Genomic DNA, 17,571 nt, shown 5'->3' on the forward strand with positions numbered 1-17,571 from the left:
TCGTCAGATGCAAAAAATAGAAATCAGATAGGGGGTATATATATACATCCAAGGGTAAGAAACAACACCACCTACCCTCCCTATTGTTGTTCCTATCTGATTTCTATTCCTTGCAGCTGACGAAGTGGGTTGCAGCCCACGAAAGCTTATGCCTGCAGAAATTAAATTTGTTAGTCTTTAAAGTGCTACAGGACTCTCGTTGTTTTTGCTGTAAACAGACTAACACGGCTACCGCTCTGGAACTTTTTATCTGATGATATCCCTTCCGTAACAAGTACCTGCACTGCACATCTGTGATGAGTTTTACATGCTAAGTTGCAACATTAATAACCTAACCCCCCTGCTTCACCCCACTGGGTCCCAGACTAGCTGTGGGAAGGCAAAAAACAAAAAAACAAAAAAACACACACAACACCCTGCTTTCGCCAATCCAGCAGAGAGGGAAAAATTCCTTCCTAGCTCCTAAGGAAAAAGGTAACTACCATAATGCCCAAGAGGCTTGCTGAGTTCATAGGGGGGTAGGTGCTGTCGGCCTGATCCTGGTAAAAGGCCGCCTCTCCATGGCTGAATGGGGAATAAACACCCCCCCCCACCTCAACTCTTCCGATCAGCAGGAAGGACAGTGAAGTGACCTTCTCTAGACTTGTCCCTGCCCTTCCTGTCCATCCCTGTAAGCTTTCCCCTTCCTCTCTACCCATTATAAGGGAGTTCTTAGCGGGACAATGCCCCTTTTTTCCAGCTAGCCAGCCCCAAATGGAAGGTTGTGGTGGGCACATTCTCTAGCAACGACTCTGTCTCACTTAAAGATAGCTTTCTTCAGAACTTGTCAAAGCCTATGTCCAGCCTTTCTTGCAAGGCAGGACTCTCTTAAGCACTTATGAAATTCTCCTCCTTTGATACTTAATGATAGACATTTTAGAAAGGCTGTGGATCAATAGATTAAATAGAAAGAAGTAAAATGGGGAAGAATATGAAGAGGACTCCTGGAAAATAGAAAATGGAACAAAAGCATTTCCCTGACTTCTCTTAGAAAATGAGATAATGTTCCCATAAGTTAAAGCATGCTTTCAAGTGTTACTGTACTCTTGAAGTTGACATTCTTATAGCAGAGGGCCTGAATAAGTTATAATCAGATGAAAGACAGTTTTCTCCAATCTGTTATTAGTGAAACTGTCATGGCACACGTTAAATCAAGAATTTTATTACATTAACTTTGTTTTATTGCATTTTACATGCATTTGATACATTGATTTGTATTATTTATATGCATAAGTAATCATTCTCATATCTCACCAGTTATATCTATTGCTGTTACGTTGAAATACAGCAGCATGCAAATGTACAGGTTAGTGTGTAAAGTTACTATTTTATATGTTGACTTAGACTTAACTGTAAAGAGAACATGATCTGTAAGTGGCATATACATACAGTTTAATTTTGGTTTTATGCAGACGTTGCATAGTTCATTATTAGTTTCTAATGAAAGACTAGATGTGTGGTGTCAGTGACCTTGAAGCAGATCAAGTGACAGTGGCAAACAGGAAGATCTGAAGAAGAGGCATAACCTTCAGGGTTGAAAGGTCAGCAAGTACAGCCTGGGAGAAAGAACAAAAATGATTTGCTAAACTTGAAAACTGAATCAAATTTCTCTGAAGTAGTATCTAAGAAATCAGAAAAAATTGCAGAAAACTTGACTGTAGAATGTGACAATAATTACCTTTTCTGACTTGCCTACAGACAAACTTTGTTATTTTATATCAGTCTGTAGAGGTTTCTTTTTTCCAGATTTTTCCATCTAACGTTTCAAATTTGAAAAAAAAAAGTGCCTATATGTATAGACCACAAGTAAAGTCACTTTATTTTACCCTTTAGACTTACTTCAAATATACACCCATGATACCATGCACAAGAGGTCTAACATTTCAACTCGCTTCTAAAAATAACTGTACATTACAAATCCTTATCCTGTGTCTTGGGTAGTACTTGTAAGATAAGTCTGTGACTTTAATGATGACAAAGTGAGTCATCATCCGAGGGAAGCACATTTTTAAAAAATATAATTAGTCATCACCAATATTACATAATATAAAAACAGAAGCTTATCAGCTTCTTGAGGATAAAAATTAAAATACTGCTTAGTAACAATAACCACCTTCACTCTGACTAGTTTTCACATAATTTACCATTGTGACATTTATGAAGATGAAATTTCAAATTCATTATTTGATAAAAGCAACTTTTTAAAAATCTATGTAGTATCAATCGGCATAGAAGCAATTCGCTTTTTATATTTATTAATATTAAATTGTAATATGCTTTAATATGATTAAATTTAGACCATATACTAAAATAGTGAAAAAACTCATATCAGACACAGAAAGAACTCAGTGGGACTGTGTTGTTTATAACAAACATAAGACTTTACATGCTTTTGTCAGATATGCCAGAAAAGGAATTTTATGCGCTATATTCTTGTTACTCCCTCTGAGTTTTCACCTAAGGTAAGACTTTAAGCAGAGAGCTTTGTATTGCATGTCATGTGCATCTAAAGCTTAAATTGTTCTGGTTGGCAATGCATCAAGAACTATTTCAATCTCTTCTAAATGAAACTTATCCTTACTTCAGCTGCAGCCAGTGATGTCACCTCCATCAGATTCACTGCTCGGAAAGCAAACACAGAGGCTGCCAGGACTGAAAAAGAATGCACAATATTTCAACTGCTGACCTACTAATTAGTTGTTAGAATTAATCTTGATCTAAAAATATTAACACTCTCTCTGTAGCAATCATTGTTTTTGAAGGATAGTAAGTAGTAGATTTCAGTGCTCTAGTTCTTGCCATGTGACTACTCCTTCATAAAAATGAATAAGTGTGTGACTATGTTCTTTGAAAAAGTTGAGTAATAATGTGTTTGAGTTTAAGGTGACTAAGTTTTAACTGTGTGAAAGACATGATTAAATAATAACATTTTAATTTGGTTCTTTTCTAAGCAAAGTATATTCATTTATTTAAACAGCTAAATTTCAATTCATAATGTGAACAAAGAGGTCATTTGTTCATTTATGTTGCTTTTGGGCTGTAAAATTAGTGTCTCTCAGAAAAGGAGATATCCTTTCACTGCAAACATTGTACAGGTGCAAATGTAACTAAAAGGCTAATCATCTATTCTTGGGGCAAGAGCTTTTTGTTTTATTGAGTTTCTGTATCAGGCTAGCTTCTTGCTAGCCTCTGTAATAAACAGATGTGTGATATTTTCAATTTTGAAAAAACAAGCTTTTAATTCCATTTTAAATTATTTTGATTCTGTCCTTTAAAAATAGCTTGAATTCTCAGTTACACTACGGTCCTTTACACCACTTTGAGAATGTAAAAGGGGCTGAAAGTGGGTATTCATTACATTTATGCCCTTTATATTGCCAACATGGTATGAAGGAACTTTAAATGTAACTAGGGATCTGACCCAATAGCAATTCTACCATTTCCTTTTAATATTTTAAATGACCTCCTGCATCAACTCCCATCAGTTTTCCATTACTCTATCAACATGCTGAGGTGTGTTTTTACGGCTTCACATTGCTTTTGAGGCCTTATATCATCGTTCAGGACTGCTTTATTAAGGAAGAATGGTAACCATCATGAGCTGGTCTTCATGAGCGCTGGAGGAATTTAAAGGGGGATCTTCAGCATGCCAATAGAACAACAGTGGATTAATTGGTAGGATATGATAGTAGATGATGTCTGCTAAAATATTATGAAGAAATAGTGGAGTAACTATGTTTCATATTTTTAAGACTTGAGTCTGTTGAAAATATCCATCTCCTTCTACATTACATCTCAGGTCTTGCCTTGCCAACAGATATACATGTTTACACTGAGGGAGAAAGCTCAATAAAAGGAAAAGTGAGAAACTCTACTGAGATGTCCTTTACAGTGTTAAGTATGCAACAGTCCTACTCTCTCAAAAGGCTGGGCCTTGAAGGCAGCGGTATAACGTAGTAAAAAATAAGAAGGAGTTTCAGGACTCCTATTGATAGTAAAGGAGTCATCTTTCCCTCGGTGAGGGGCAGGGAGAACTACGTCTTTTGTATAGCAGTGACAAACTAATGTAAACTATATTATGTACACTATCTTTGGGGCAGGGAACATACACATCTTCTTTTATGTTCAGAAAGAACCTACCACTTTTTGAATGCTACCAAAAGAAAATACTAATCATAATAATAATGGAGAAGTAGCAGTCACAATAAAACCAGTTTAACTCGCTGACAATTCCTGTAAAAGCGGGAAAATTTTTACATTACTGCTTTACCTATGTAATATATACTGACTTTCAGCAAATCTGTTTTCCACAGTCATATAAAAAGAATTGAATTTTCCTCTCTTGGTAACATCTATTTTAATTTGCATGTAATATCTTTAAAATTATCTACAAATAAAATTTTAATTACCAGCAAGAATTTCTAGAGAGTTGTATCCTAGGATTCTGTCCCACAAAAGCAGAAGTTGGTCTGTAGCTAAGTAACCAGAGAATGCTCGTACCATCCATTTGAATGATATTCGTAGCCTATATACAATTGGAAAACAAGGACGTATTAATATTTCTCTCACAAATTATAATTCCAGACACACCTTTTCAAAAAGAATTCTCTGACCTGCAAGTTTTTTTATTTATTATTATTAATATTTATATTGCAGTAGTGCCCAGAAATCCTAATCAAGGCTTGTAGAGAAATTCTCGGTATCTTCTATAACTGGGCTCTAAATGAATTTTAACAATATAAAAATTTCTGAACCCACAAAATCCACTGGCAGTGTTCTAAGTAATCTCCACCCAAAGCCCTAACCCAAGGGCACCCCTTCTGGACATTCCAGTCTTAAAAATCTGGGGAAAAGCTATTACTATTGAACATTTATATTATAGTAGCATCTAGCGAGGAACCTGATTGTGGTCCCATTATAGCAGGTGCTATACAAACATTTCAGAAAATGACTGTCTTTGGCCCCAAGAGTTTATATTGGTAAATGCCAAATCACAGAAATGTATGGCTGGAAGGGACCTAGTGAGGTCATCTAGTTCAGCCCTCTGTACTGAGGCAGGACTAAGTACACCTATACAATTCCTGAAAGGCATTTGTCTAACCATTCTTAAAAACCAGGGATGGAGATTCTGCAACCCACTTTGGAAGTCTATTCCAGTGCTTGATTACCCCTTATAGTTAAGAGCTCTGCATGGATACAAAATATGTATCCACATCTGATCTGTGATCCGCAAAAATGGTCTGCAGATACGGATATCTGCAGATATAAAGCAGATATCCGTGGATTTTCATGGCTCTACTTATAGTTAGAAAGTTTTTCCTAATATCTAACCTAAATCTCACTTGCTGCAGGTTAAGCCCATTACGTCTTGTCCTACCTTCAGTGGACATAGAGAACAATTGATCACTGTCTTCTTTCTAGCAGCCCTTAAGACTGTTGAAGACTGTTCATCAGTCCCCGCCAGTCTTCTTTTCTCAAGTTTTATTTAAACATGGCCTTCTTTTTTATACCTTTCCTCATAAGTCGTTTTTTTCTAAGGCTATGTCTACACTGACGGTGGCAAAGTCACCGCCGTCAGATTGACTTATCTGGAGCAACTGAGTTGTCAGTGAAAACCCACTCAGTTGATCCAGAAGTCGACACTGTTAATCCACCCCCGCAAGTGGCGCAGTGCAGTGACGACGGCGCACAGAAGAGAAGCTCAGCAGAAGACTGGAGTTATACAAATTTTTTGCATAGTTCGCGTAACTCCCATCAACTGCCACCGAATCGCCAGGGTATGTGTAGACCAAGCCTCAAACTATGTGTGGGGTCCATGAGCAGAAAATTCAAGACAGTGAGCTAGCCTTCCTGAGGGGAAGCTTTCTCCCTGCTGCCCATGGCCTGGGCCCCTTTTGAAAATCACTGGGCCCCCTTAAAAATCGCTGGCTACTGGGCAATTGCCCCTTTCCCGCCTCCCCTTCCCCCCATTAGTGGGCCTGGTTCACTGTTGCTGCTTTAATATTGTCTCTTTCAGAAGCTGCCAGCTCTGTATCACATTATAATCCAACCATCTGTTCTATAAGCAATAAACTGAAATAGTCCTAGCAGATCTGGCAGGAATTATTGAGACCCGTGTGGAAAAATCAGAACCTAATTTCAGTGAGTTGGTTCCTATGTGTTAATTTTTCAGTAATTCAGTCAAAAATGGAATATAAAGAAAGCATAAGTCTGTTTAACATCTAGTCTTAAGTGTAGAAATTAGCCTTTGGTTAAAATCACATGTTATAAGGATTTGGCATTTATATGCAAGGCAGTATAGAGCTTAAGGATTTTCCTGATATACTAACTACCTTGTAGGTCAGGGAAATTCTTGTGAAGTTCCTTTTGGCTGTGATATTGGAATTCCCACGAGCTCTTATTCTCAGGGATTTTATTGTTTGGTACGAGAAGGACTCTGATCCATTTACTTTGAAATTTGGGTAGCTAATGGTTTAACTGAAAGAGACTTGTTTTTGTTAATTATAAAGCAGCATATATGTAAGAATAAGACATAAGATAGTTTTATTTTACAAAAGGCAAAACTAGATAAAATTTTTAAAACAACAACATGTCAGCACAGGCCTCTGAGGTGAAAAAGTAGCCTGACTTAAATGATCTAAGATAGCCCACTCCCTTCAACTATCAATGAGGGAAGTACAGTGCTTCATGTCGGAATTAAAAAAGATACAAGTCCATTTTCTATTTGAAAGTCTTTCCCAACGTGTCATAAAAGGAACCTATGGAAGTTAGGCAACACGCTCCAGTTGACTTTCAATGCTTGTTGGATACCTATCTGACCTTTGTGCTTTTAAAAAAAATCTCCCATAATTGTTAAGTTACAGTATCATAGAACAGCATTTCTAGAACAATGTGAGTTACAGTTATTTTCATGAGCAAGTGGTGAAACAGGGAAAAAGTACTTACGGTTGCGCCCCAATTTCTCGAAGATGATAGAAGAGCTGAGGGAGATGGGTTTGAAGAAGTGCCTCAAACAGCAAACACAGTGACACAATGCCCTAGCAAAACAACAACACCACACCCTGAAAACATATATTCACTATTATTCATTCACTGAAGTGTGAGACTACAATTTGAGAAAATATTCAAATATAAATATTACTATATTTTAATGTAAGCATTAAAACAATCCATTAATAAATCAGTGATTACATAACTAGAGTAACATGAGCAAACCAAATATCTTCAGTCTCTAAGGCCTTGATCCTACAAGCACTTCCACTCCTGAGTAACTTTATATATAATAAGTAGTCGCATTCAACTCCAAGTGACTCGTGTAGTATCTGTAGGGTTGAAGTCTAAAGGCCAGATTTTTATAAGTATATAAGCACCGAAAGATACAAATAGGTGCCTAAGTAGGATTTTCAAAAGCCCTTAGGTGACTTAAGTCCCATTGATTTCAATAGTAGTTAGGTGACTAGATACTTTTGAAAATCTCACTTAAGCACCTATCTGCATTTTAGATGCCTAAATACCTTTACAAAATCTCTATCTTTAAGTCTATTAAAAGTCCAGTACTACATGACCTCCACGGACTTACTTTTATTCTGATATAATAGACTCCAGTTATTCTACACGGACACCGACAAAAACAGGGCTTTTTGTATAATCTTTTATAATTAGAAGTGAAAAATTAAATTATTACAAAAAAGGGCAAGTTAAGTGGTCTAAAGTGGGGAGTAACATTTAAAAATGTTCCCCATTTTAAAAATTTCTTTTAAAAATCATTATAGAAACTAGTATACATTTTTGTACACTGGGTTATCATGCTGCTAATGTCCCAAAGCATAGGCCCAATCCTGCAAATGTTTATTACCAGGCAGAATGTCTACCATTGTGATGTTTGTTTATTTATTTGACCAACAATGTGACTATTCACAGTACTAAGTACTCCCAAGAGTAAGTGTTTGCAGGATCAGCCCTAAGTCACCTTTTAACAAAATAGTCCCCCAGCTGTAGCAAATGAACTCTAAATGGCCATTACGTTTTAATTTTAATGGACATTCTTATTTGCTGTTCACATAATTCATAATACATTGTTACATAAATGGAAATATTATTGCTCCCTTCATTTATAAAGCCTCTTACTGGAAAAGTCTTGTTTCAAACGTTTTGATAGCTTATGTAGAGCAAAAGGAACTTGTAATCATGGGAATTTTCAAAATTATATGCTTAGCAAAATGGATACCATTTTATTTTAAATAAAAGCATCTCATTAAAATGTAAATAACATCCAGATACTATGTGAAAGAGAGAAAAAAATGTTATACTTTAATAGTCAATGCTGTAAACAGCATAAACAAAAAATAAGGCAACCAAAACTTTTAAAAATTGACTTGCATTTGTACAGGCAACTCTGCATGCTTTGCACTTGCAAGTGATAGAATTTACACAAATTTTATCACCTACTTATAATAGTACTTTTAAAGGTGTGTTCAAGAATTTTTATACATAAAGATGCATGAATAAAAAGAGACTAAGTTGAGACGCCTTTGAAAAGTTGGCCAATAATGACTACACCTATAACCTATATTGCTTAATTCTCATAACAGTCTTCATAATAGAGGTACCCAAATGTAATTCTAGCACAGAGTAACTCAAACTACACCGAAGTCCACCTTCTACTATCTCTGGATCAAACACATCTAACTGGCCTCATTCAGGAAGGCTCTTAAACACACGCTTAATTGTTGTTCTGAATTGAGGCCTATATTATACAAAAGCTTTGGCTCCCCCCAAAGCCTGACAATATAACCACTGTATTATTAAGTATGTCTTTGCCAGAGAATTTTACTATTACTGTGGTATAAAATTATGGGATTTCAAATAGAGTTACATAATGTTACTTCAGCCTTGCGTGACATTTTTATCATAGTTAAAGGGACATAACTCAGTCATGTACACTTAAGAAAACCATACTACTCTGCATTATTGTTCCATATCACATAGAAATATAAACTGATCGGATCTTATTTCCTAATTAACTTACAGAGGGATGAGAAGAGATGGAATGGAGTCTGAAGAAAAAACGCACATACATCTCACGGAATATCTGATACAATTTGGAAGGTTCATGGTACAGAAAACAAAGTGGAGCAACTGAAAGGATAAAAGAATTTAATTGACTCAATGCTGTAAACTGCTAAAATAGTTCAATGAGCAAGTGCATGAAGTATGAGGAAAAACAAGCCAATAATATCTTTAGAATAATACAATTTGTAAATTAATTCTGAATTAATTATTTAGAAAGGTGTATTTATTTTTCATATTAAGTCCTAGAATTAAAATAAATAGCAAGCAAAGGTGAATATTATAGTCCACGTAACAATCCTATAGATTTCAAGAGGCAGAACGAACTGGATCCTGCCTATTCTATAGACTTGGCCCTACATAAGCACCAAAAATGTGTTTTGAGGATGGATGGTCCAGTGGTTCAGTTGCTAGCTTGAGACTCAGGAGACCTGGGTTCAATTTCATACTCCACCACAGATTCCCTGTGTGACACTGGGCAAGTTACTTTGTCTCTTTCTGTCTCAATTCCCCATCTGTAAAATGGGAATAATAGTACTTTCCTACCTTGGGGGGCTGCAGTGAGGGTAAATACATGAAAAACTGTGAGGTACTCAGATACAACAGTAATTAAGACCATATAAGTACAGTTAGTCAAAGGATATATGGACACTTGTTTACTCATTCAAAGATCTGGATGAAGTTTACATTTACTGAGCAACCATTGAATACTAGCTTGAATACTAGCTGATCAAAAAAAATTACTATCTAATGAAACTAAGCTGTGTGGATTTCTGAAGGGTTGTTTCAACTCTAAACACTACCATTTTTAAGGAGCCAGTTTTTAAAACAGGTAGAGAAAGTGAAGGACTCTTGGTTGGTGACTTCAACATTATCAACTGTGAGAACTTTAGAAGGAGTTTGTAACCAAACAGTTCAGTACTTAGAAGACCCAGATTCTCTCTGCCAATCTGGATTCAACCTGGATTTCATATTCAAATGACTCTCCATCTTTTGTAGCTCAAATAGTGGAGTGAATAATAATAATAAAACCTGTGTTGTTGATGGTAGGGAAATGCCACTTCCTAAGTAGGAATAAGAAGTACCTCTTGAGGTTCTCTCCTATTGTGACATCCCAGGCTACTTATACACTTCACAACAGTAAAACTGTTGATTTATCAGAAAAAGCAGAAACTTAACTAAACAAAAATATTCTCTTATCATCTGAGGCAGGACCAGTTTTAAATTAGTACATTTACACTATCTGCCTTGTCAGTTCTGAGTGCTAATGGATTTTTCACAAAATACAGAATTCATTTGTTTCTTGAATTCTTGTTGGCATAATGACACATTCATTTAATCTAAACTTTTTTTTAAAATCAGATGATCTGGATTTCCAGAAAAGACATTTTAATGCAGTAATGGAAGAGAGCCCAAACCATCCAGTATTAACAAGCTATTAAAGTTCATTTGTTAATTAGTCATTGTATTCATGAAAGACATTTTTGTAATTTTCCCTCTTTAGCAGTTAAGTCATGAACATTCCATTATATGATGCCACTCATTATCTGTCCCAGTCAAGTGCTTGAGCCTTTCATTTCCCCCTCCCAACAATTCACTTTTGATAGGGTTGCCAACCTTCCAGGATTGTCCTGGATACTCCAGGAATTAAAGATTAATCTTTAATTAAAGATTGTCATGTAATGAAACCTCCATGAATATGTCCAACCAAAATTGGCAAGCCTACTAAGAAACCAACCTTCACACATATTTCTTGTCTACTCAGAAAACGTAGCACAAAGATAACACAATCTGGCAAGATATACTCTCTCCCCATTTGTAAACAATGAAATTCAGTTACTATGAATGAAGCTAGCTTCTGACCTGGAGACCAGCTGCTCAAATAATAATTCTCTGTACAAGGACTCCCACATGTTAGCAAGTTACAACATGAACAAGTGAGATTAGTCTTGAAATTTCTGTAATTATACATATACACTTTGGGTATACAAACAAGTGGAATACATAAATGTTTAAAAACTACAGAGCAGTTTACCAAAAATATGTGGATGGTGTGATATAAACTGTAGTTTATTTACAAAATGTATGCAGAATTGTTACTTAAAATGTTAATATTTGAAAGTCACACTTACCATACATTGAAAAGCCATGAAAAGGGATTACACCTACAAAATAAGGAGGGTTCTTTTATTTTTATCCATTTATCCATATTAGATTAATGTTTATTGCTTTTTCAAATTCCCAAACTGAGCTTTGTGCTTCACAGGAACAAGTGAAGACATGTTTGATATCCTGAAGAGCTTAGAGTCTTAGACCCTGATCTTGCAAACACTTTCACACATGCTTGATCTAAACAAGGGGTAGTCCCACTGATTTTAATGGAACTATTCACATGCTTAAAATTAAGCTTAAAATTAAGCATGTACTTACATGTTTGTAAGATCGAAGTAAGGACCTGATTTAGCAAAGAACATAAGCACATGTTTAACTTTAAGCATGCACTTATGTGTTTTCCTGAAATCAGGGTCCAACTTCAGATATGACACAACCAGCCAGGGCCATAAACTGACAAGAAGGATGAAACAGGAAAAGAAAGAAAAAGTGTTACAATAATGAGCTCATACAGTATCCAATAAAGACATGTAGACGTCTTAGCAGTTGCATTGTCTCAATTTTCCTCTCCTTTCCAAATCATCTCATTTCCCATAGGTGACATGACTGAAATGAGTGTTCAAAAGGAAGTTGAATGAGGAGAGGGAGGTGTTTTGGCAAATAGGTTTAAGGAAGATGCTTCATTCTTAGGGGGCTGCATAAAAGAATACATGAAGACAGAAGTGGGAAAAGGGGCAGAGGATGTGCCAAGACTGATATCATCGCTGGAACAGAGAAGATGCAAAAGGAGGCAAGGTTAGAGATACAGACATAAGATCAAGGACAGAGGACCTTGAAAGAAAAGATTAAGAACATGAACTTGTTATAAAGTGCAATGAAAAGTCAGTGGCAGGACTCAAAGAGGAGGGGGCTTGATATGGACAAAATGACCAGTGAGAAAAAAAGACCATAACAACGTAGTATGAGTAACATTAATAGCATTAGCATGAGAAATATATTCAGACATTTGTGTCTAAATAAAAATAAAGACCAAATGCTTAAAAAGTGGGAACCTAAATTTAGTTAGACATCTCAATGGCATAGTTTCTAGAAGTACTGAGCAGCTGGGGATTGGCTGGATTCAGCAGTGTTTCAGCCAGGCTCCCTAAACAAGAATCACGAAGAGTGAAGTATGAGCTGCTACCCCTGCCCTATGCCATCAGAATATTCCCACACATAGAGAATCCTCAAGTGGCTAATAAAGCTAAGTTTAACATGGTTTTGCAGGGGCGCAAAGCAACCTAACCCAGCATGAGGATTTGGCCCAATGACTTTAATCTCAATATACTACTGCCTAAGGTTCACTCTGATTCTGCCTGATTTGTTAAGTATATTTTATAAAAGGAGACAAAGATGTCCACATTTTTCCATTGCAGAAAGGAGTAATTTTCCCATCTCCCACTAGAGGAGGCAATAGTATAACTCTTACCATTTGGTGGATAAAAAACAGCATATTCTTCCACTCCGAGTTTTCCTGTAAACAAACAGACATGGGTTTAACACACTCAAAATGGTAAAATATCTCTTTAGAAATGCAAACTTTATTTACTTTTAAAGTCATATCATTAAATAAGTTAATTAATTATGAATGTTGTATTATTTTATATTGACCACAAAAGCAAGCAAAGCATTTCACAAGAGAGAATGTGTACATGTACGTACATATATTTTGGAGATTCTATTACGCTTTGGGTTTTGTTAAATAAAAATTAAGAAAGTATTATTGACTCACTCATTGCGGGCACTGCAGACAAAAGTGAGTTTTCAGAAGGGATTTAAATGAAGAGGAGATTGCCTTGGCAGACCAGAACAGAGAGAATGTTCTATCCATAGAAACAGAACTTCCAAAGGTGCAGAAATGTTAGTGAGAGGAAATGGAAATTGTTCCATTAAGGCTGGATCATTGGAGGAGTGGAGGGTTACCGTAACTTATTTTTTCATTCAAATCTTAAAAACCACCCTGCTCCAACAAGCCTTTTTCTAATCTAATACCAGTGCCAACAACAAAAAATGTACACACAATTTCTTCTATTTCCTATGCAAAATGAGGATGTGCTAATACTATAGGATATTATTTTTTTAGACACACAATAAAATATTGAGTCAATTTTGAGACATAATTCAGTGCTTTTTTTTAAACACACAACTGCACCTATTTTAAAAGATATTTTCAATTTATTTTCTGTAGTTTTAAAATAACAGAAAATATTCAACTAGAACAGAGTTATAGCCATAGCTAATTATTTAAATTCATCTTTTAAAAATCTTAAATAAATGATTATTTGTTATACAAAAAATGATCTCTTTGAATATGATGTTTTCATCTCTTGCTCACTGTATGTTGTAAAGGCTATAGAGTAGAATCCTCTGCAATGAAAGATGGATAGATTTTGCCAAATCCAGCAGGAAAACAAGAAAATCTGCAGTGCAATACGTAATTTTCTGTACTAAGGAACCAACAGAATTAGATTTAAAACTGCCCTATTTAGCTATTGCCAACTGTATATACATACGCACGTGACCTGTGGGAAAAGAAAGTCTGTCTACTTAATGGAAGATTTAGTTACAACTAATTTGATTTTTAGATTTAATACTATCATATAAAGAAGAAATTGTACCACAAACACATTAAAATATGACTATTTGAATATAATGAGGTTATATACACACACAAAATATATAAGTATACACAACACATACATAGTGGCGATATACCTGGGATATTTTTCAGGGACATGTGATAGGTTGCATTATCATGTACATTCTATCCACTAATTCACCAAAACCAGAACTTGTTCTAGACCTCTAAGCAAGTTCAAACAGATGCCGTTTTTTAAAATAACTCTGTTAAACAACTATCTCTTCCTTTACCAAACTGTGGCGTTTCTCACTAAAATTACACTGAATGGAAATCCAAGATGGTCAATATTCAGTTTTGCACCAATGCTAATTTAATCTAGTATCTGATGAATGGAATAGCAATGAGAGTATAACATTGCTAAAGGAAAGATTCACAGCTTTCAATACTACATACAGCACTTGCTCTGGGTCCTCCTGGCACTTGAAGGCCCAGAGATATTGGACTAAAGTTGCATAAGTTTATAAAATGTATTCGTTATATTTTTCTGTCCTTCCAAAGACCATGCAGTGAAACTCAAGGGGTGAAATCCTGACTCTACTGAAGTCAATGTGAGTTTTTCTTTTATAAAATAAGCAGCATATACAGAATACATGATAGTTTGGCAGGGTAAAAGATTTTATTGACACTCAATTAGGGTGTCTAAAGTAACTAACTCATGATTTTACCATTCATGAGTAATCTAGTTCATTATCACAAATTTATTTCAGTAAAACTTTACACAATATAATGTTTGTGTGTGTGTGTGTGTGTATATATATATATCACCAGAGAGAGAATACCAGTACATTTCACATTGGTCAGTTTCACCACTACTATTTATCCCCTAGTGGATAGCAGCAAAACTGACAAGAATTTTGTCAATTTCACTCAGCCCTGGATGCCACAGCAGCCTTGGATGCCAGGATCAAGCATGCCCCAGTACCCCAAAGCCACAGCCCTAGAAGCCCAAGCTCCCCAGCAGACCATCAGGCAAAGCGACCCAAACCATTTTCACAAAACATTTTGGATTTGCTGAATTGACATTTTTAATCAGAACATTTCCAACCAGGTCTACTAACATTGGCAGAATTCTCTGCATCTGGGATACCCATCCCTACTGAATGGGGAAGTAGTAGTTGCCCCTCACTGTATAGTTTGCCTGAAAATATGCAGAACAAGGCCAAAGGCTGAGGAAGACCGTAATCTCCTAGAAATGTATTGGATTTCTTACTGTTATCCAGAAATAGAAAGGATTTAACAAAAAATTAACAGACAGAGATGGCACTGCATATTTTGTCTTAGTAACATGAAAAAGCCAGAATGACTGATTGAAAAAAATATTGCCAATCTTTTCTTTGAAAAGTTCTAGCATCCCTCCCTTTTGAGCAGGGACTTGAAATTTGGCAAGGGGTGGCCTTTCTATCAGGAGCTTGCCTTTAGCTATCCCCAAGCGAATCCGTCCAAATTTGGCCAAGTTATAAGTTTCTGAAAAATCACAGTTCATACATGCTCGGTAGAGACTTAGATTTTAGCAGCTAAATTCCACAATGATTCTGTCCATGCTGAGCAGGATGTTTCCTGCAATTGCAGCTGTGGGTTATTCTGGTCATGCTGGGTCTGGAACCTGAACCAAGAACAGGGAGCACTACATTACTCCGAGTATCCCCCAGCTCCGCTAGGTATTGGGCAGCATTAAGGAGGAATCTGCCTGATTTCAATATAGAGGAAACAAGAACTGGACCTGCAGGATAGAGGGGAAAGTATAAGGAATTATGCCAAGGAGCATAGGAGGGGAGACTTGAGATTGGAAGCTGGTGTTGGAGGAGGGAAGATTGAGACTGATAGTTGGGAGAGCCCTGGGACTGAGAAAGGGAGATGGGGACTAACTGGGTGTCAGGAAGGGAAACTAGGTTGGGTGGACTGGGAGCCAGTAAGTGGGGGTGAGGGAATGACTGATATTGGATGAGAAGCCAGTGGGATGGAGGAATGGCACAAAAGGAGAAGACATATCTGACGAGGAGTCAAGATGTGGGGGACTGGCTGGGTAAAGAGATTGGGACAGGTAGCTGGGAGGGAGACAACACTGAGATTAGACAAGGAGCCCAAGGAGGGAGGGTAGGTCTGGAAGCCAATGCAGATGGGGATTGTTGACAGGGAAGCTGGGAGAGAGAGACAGATTGGATGAGGAACTGGCGGGGGCTGGAAATGGCTAGGCAAGGAGATTGGGGCTGTGAGTGTGGACGAGAGACTGAGAGCGGGACAGAGAGGGCAGAGGATAAGCGTAGGATTTTCTGGGCAAGGAGACTGGGATGGGGACGAGACAGGTCAGGGATAAGTTGGAGGGGATGGGGCAATGGGTCAAGTTTTGAGGTGGGGAAATGGGTAGAAGAGCACTCTCCTTTCCAGAACCTGGAATGGAACCCAGATTCCTGAATCCTCTGCTGTCAGCAAATATCAAAGTGTCCCATCTCCCTGTATTACTTGTTCACATAAAGGATAACAAATTGCTAATGCAATCAATCAGTTATTCCATTAGCACAAGTGGCAGAGCTCTGTATAGCGGACCTCAAGATTACAGCCCTGCTGATGATCCATGTAGGTGTCAAAATGATGACATATGATGGAATTTGGGTTTATTCAGTTTGCTTTGTTAAAAACCTAGGCAATTACATATAAAAAAAACTAAGTTAAAACAACATTAAGGACAAGCACTCCAAAGTCAGGAAATGTAAGAGTTAAGAATGCCTGTGCATATGCATATTCATTATGATATAGTCTTTAATTACATGATCATATACTTTATGCTTTCTCTAATGCTGACTCATGCGTAGAAGCTGCTCCCTTTGAACATCTGCAAAACTAACATTAGCCTCCTTCAAAACCCTCCATAAAACTCTCCTTTGCCTATCGGCCTACATAACATTAACAAAAGCTATGCTGCTGGTGTGCTGAGACCGCAGCCTGTCATGCTGATCAATATATTGTCTCACTGTTTCCTTGTACTCGCCCGTTGGTCTGTCTGTATCCTTCTGCAGTCTGTCAGACTGTAAATTCTTTGGGACAGAGACTGCCTTTTTGTTCTGTGTTTGTACATGACCTAGCACAATGGTGTCATGGTCCATAACTGGGGACCGTAGGTGCTGTGATAATACCAATAAAATAATAATAATGCTAGCATTTTTCCACAGCACCCCTGCCTCAGCAGGCCTGTGTATTGAATAAAGTCCTGTGGAAACTATGTGATCATGTAATTAAAGACTGTATCATAATGAACATACATAAGCAACTTTAATTCCGGCATTTCCTAACTTCTGAGTGCTTGACTTTGCGATCCGAATTACATTCTTCTAATGTGGTTTTTTTGTGTGTGTCTCTAATACGCCATATTAAGTCCATATGGGTTTGCTTTTTTGGTATACTATATGCGGCAATCAACACAACTCTTCATATTATCTCTTGCAATGCTTTTTTCTTTACCTCGTATGTATGACTTGGGTGGAGTAGCGCTATTGTAAGAAAAGTGCACCAGTACTGACGTATCTCGGGAAAAACAGAGTAATACCTGCAAAAGCAATGTAAAAAACATCAGCTGACTTGCTGGATGAACAAAAGAGTATCAAACACAGAACTATGTACTGGCAGTTGTTTCATTTAAAGATATTCTGTACTGAATGCTATAGAACTAATGGGAG

The 17,571-nt window shown here is 36.9% G+C and overlaps 1 protein-coding gene across 4 annotated transcripts in view; it reads right to left on the bottom strand.

Moving 5' to 3' along the window:
- Nucleotides 1-207: 207 nt before the first annotated feature.
- TBC1D19 (TBC1 domain family member 19) overlaps nucleotides 208-17,571 on the bottom strand; it is a 92,996-nt gene continuing 75,632 nt past the window's right edge. For 3 of the 4 annotated variants that reach the window (XM_067562551.1, XM_067562549.1, XM_067562552.1), the window contains 8 exons: nucleotides 17,357-17,441; nucleotides 12,689-12,733; nucleotides 11,241-11,273; nucleotides 9,068-9,177; nucleotides 6,985-7,076; nucleotides 4,449-4,564; nucleotides 2,621-2,691; nucleotides 208-1,595 (listed from right to left, as the gene is read on the bottom strand). In XM_067562551.1, the coding sequence (XP_067418652.1) occupies nucleotides 1,521-1,595; nucleotides 2,621-2,691; nucleotides 4,449-4,564; nucleotides 6,985-7,076; nucleotides 9,068-9,177; nucleotides 11,241-11,273; nucleotides 12,689-12,733; nucleotides 17,357-17,441 (627 nt within the window). In that variant the 3' untranslated portion in view covers nucleotides 208-1,520. The remainder of the gene's footprint in view (nucleotides 1,596-2,620; nucleotides 2,692-4,448; nucleotides 4,565-6,984; nucleotides 7,077-9,067; nucleotides 9,178-11,240; nucleotides 11,274-12,688; nucleotides 12,734-17,356; nucleotides 17,442-17,571) is intronic. The other variant, XM_067562550.1, reaches the window with a different exon arrangement.

This window comes from Emydura macquarii, unplaced genomic scaffold, assembly GCF_026122565.2.
Source record: "Emydura macquarii macquarii isolate MOO-44397 ecotype Brisbane River unplaced genomic scaffold, CSIRO-AGI_Emac_v2 contig_2448, whole genome shotgun sequence".
Classification (NCBI taxonomy): Eukaryota; Metazoa; Chordata; order Testudines; family Chelidae; genus Emydura; species Emydura macquarii.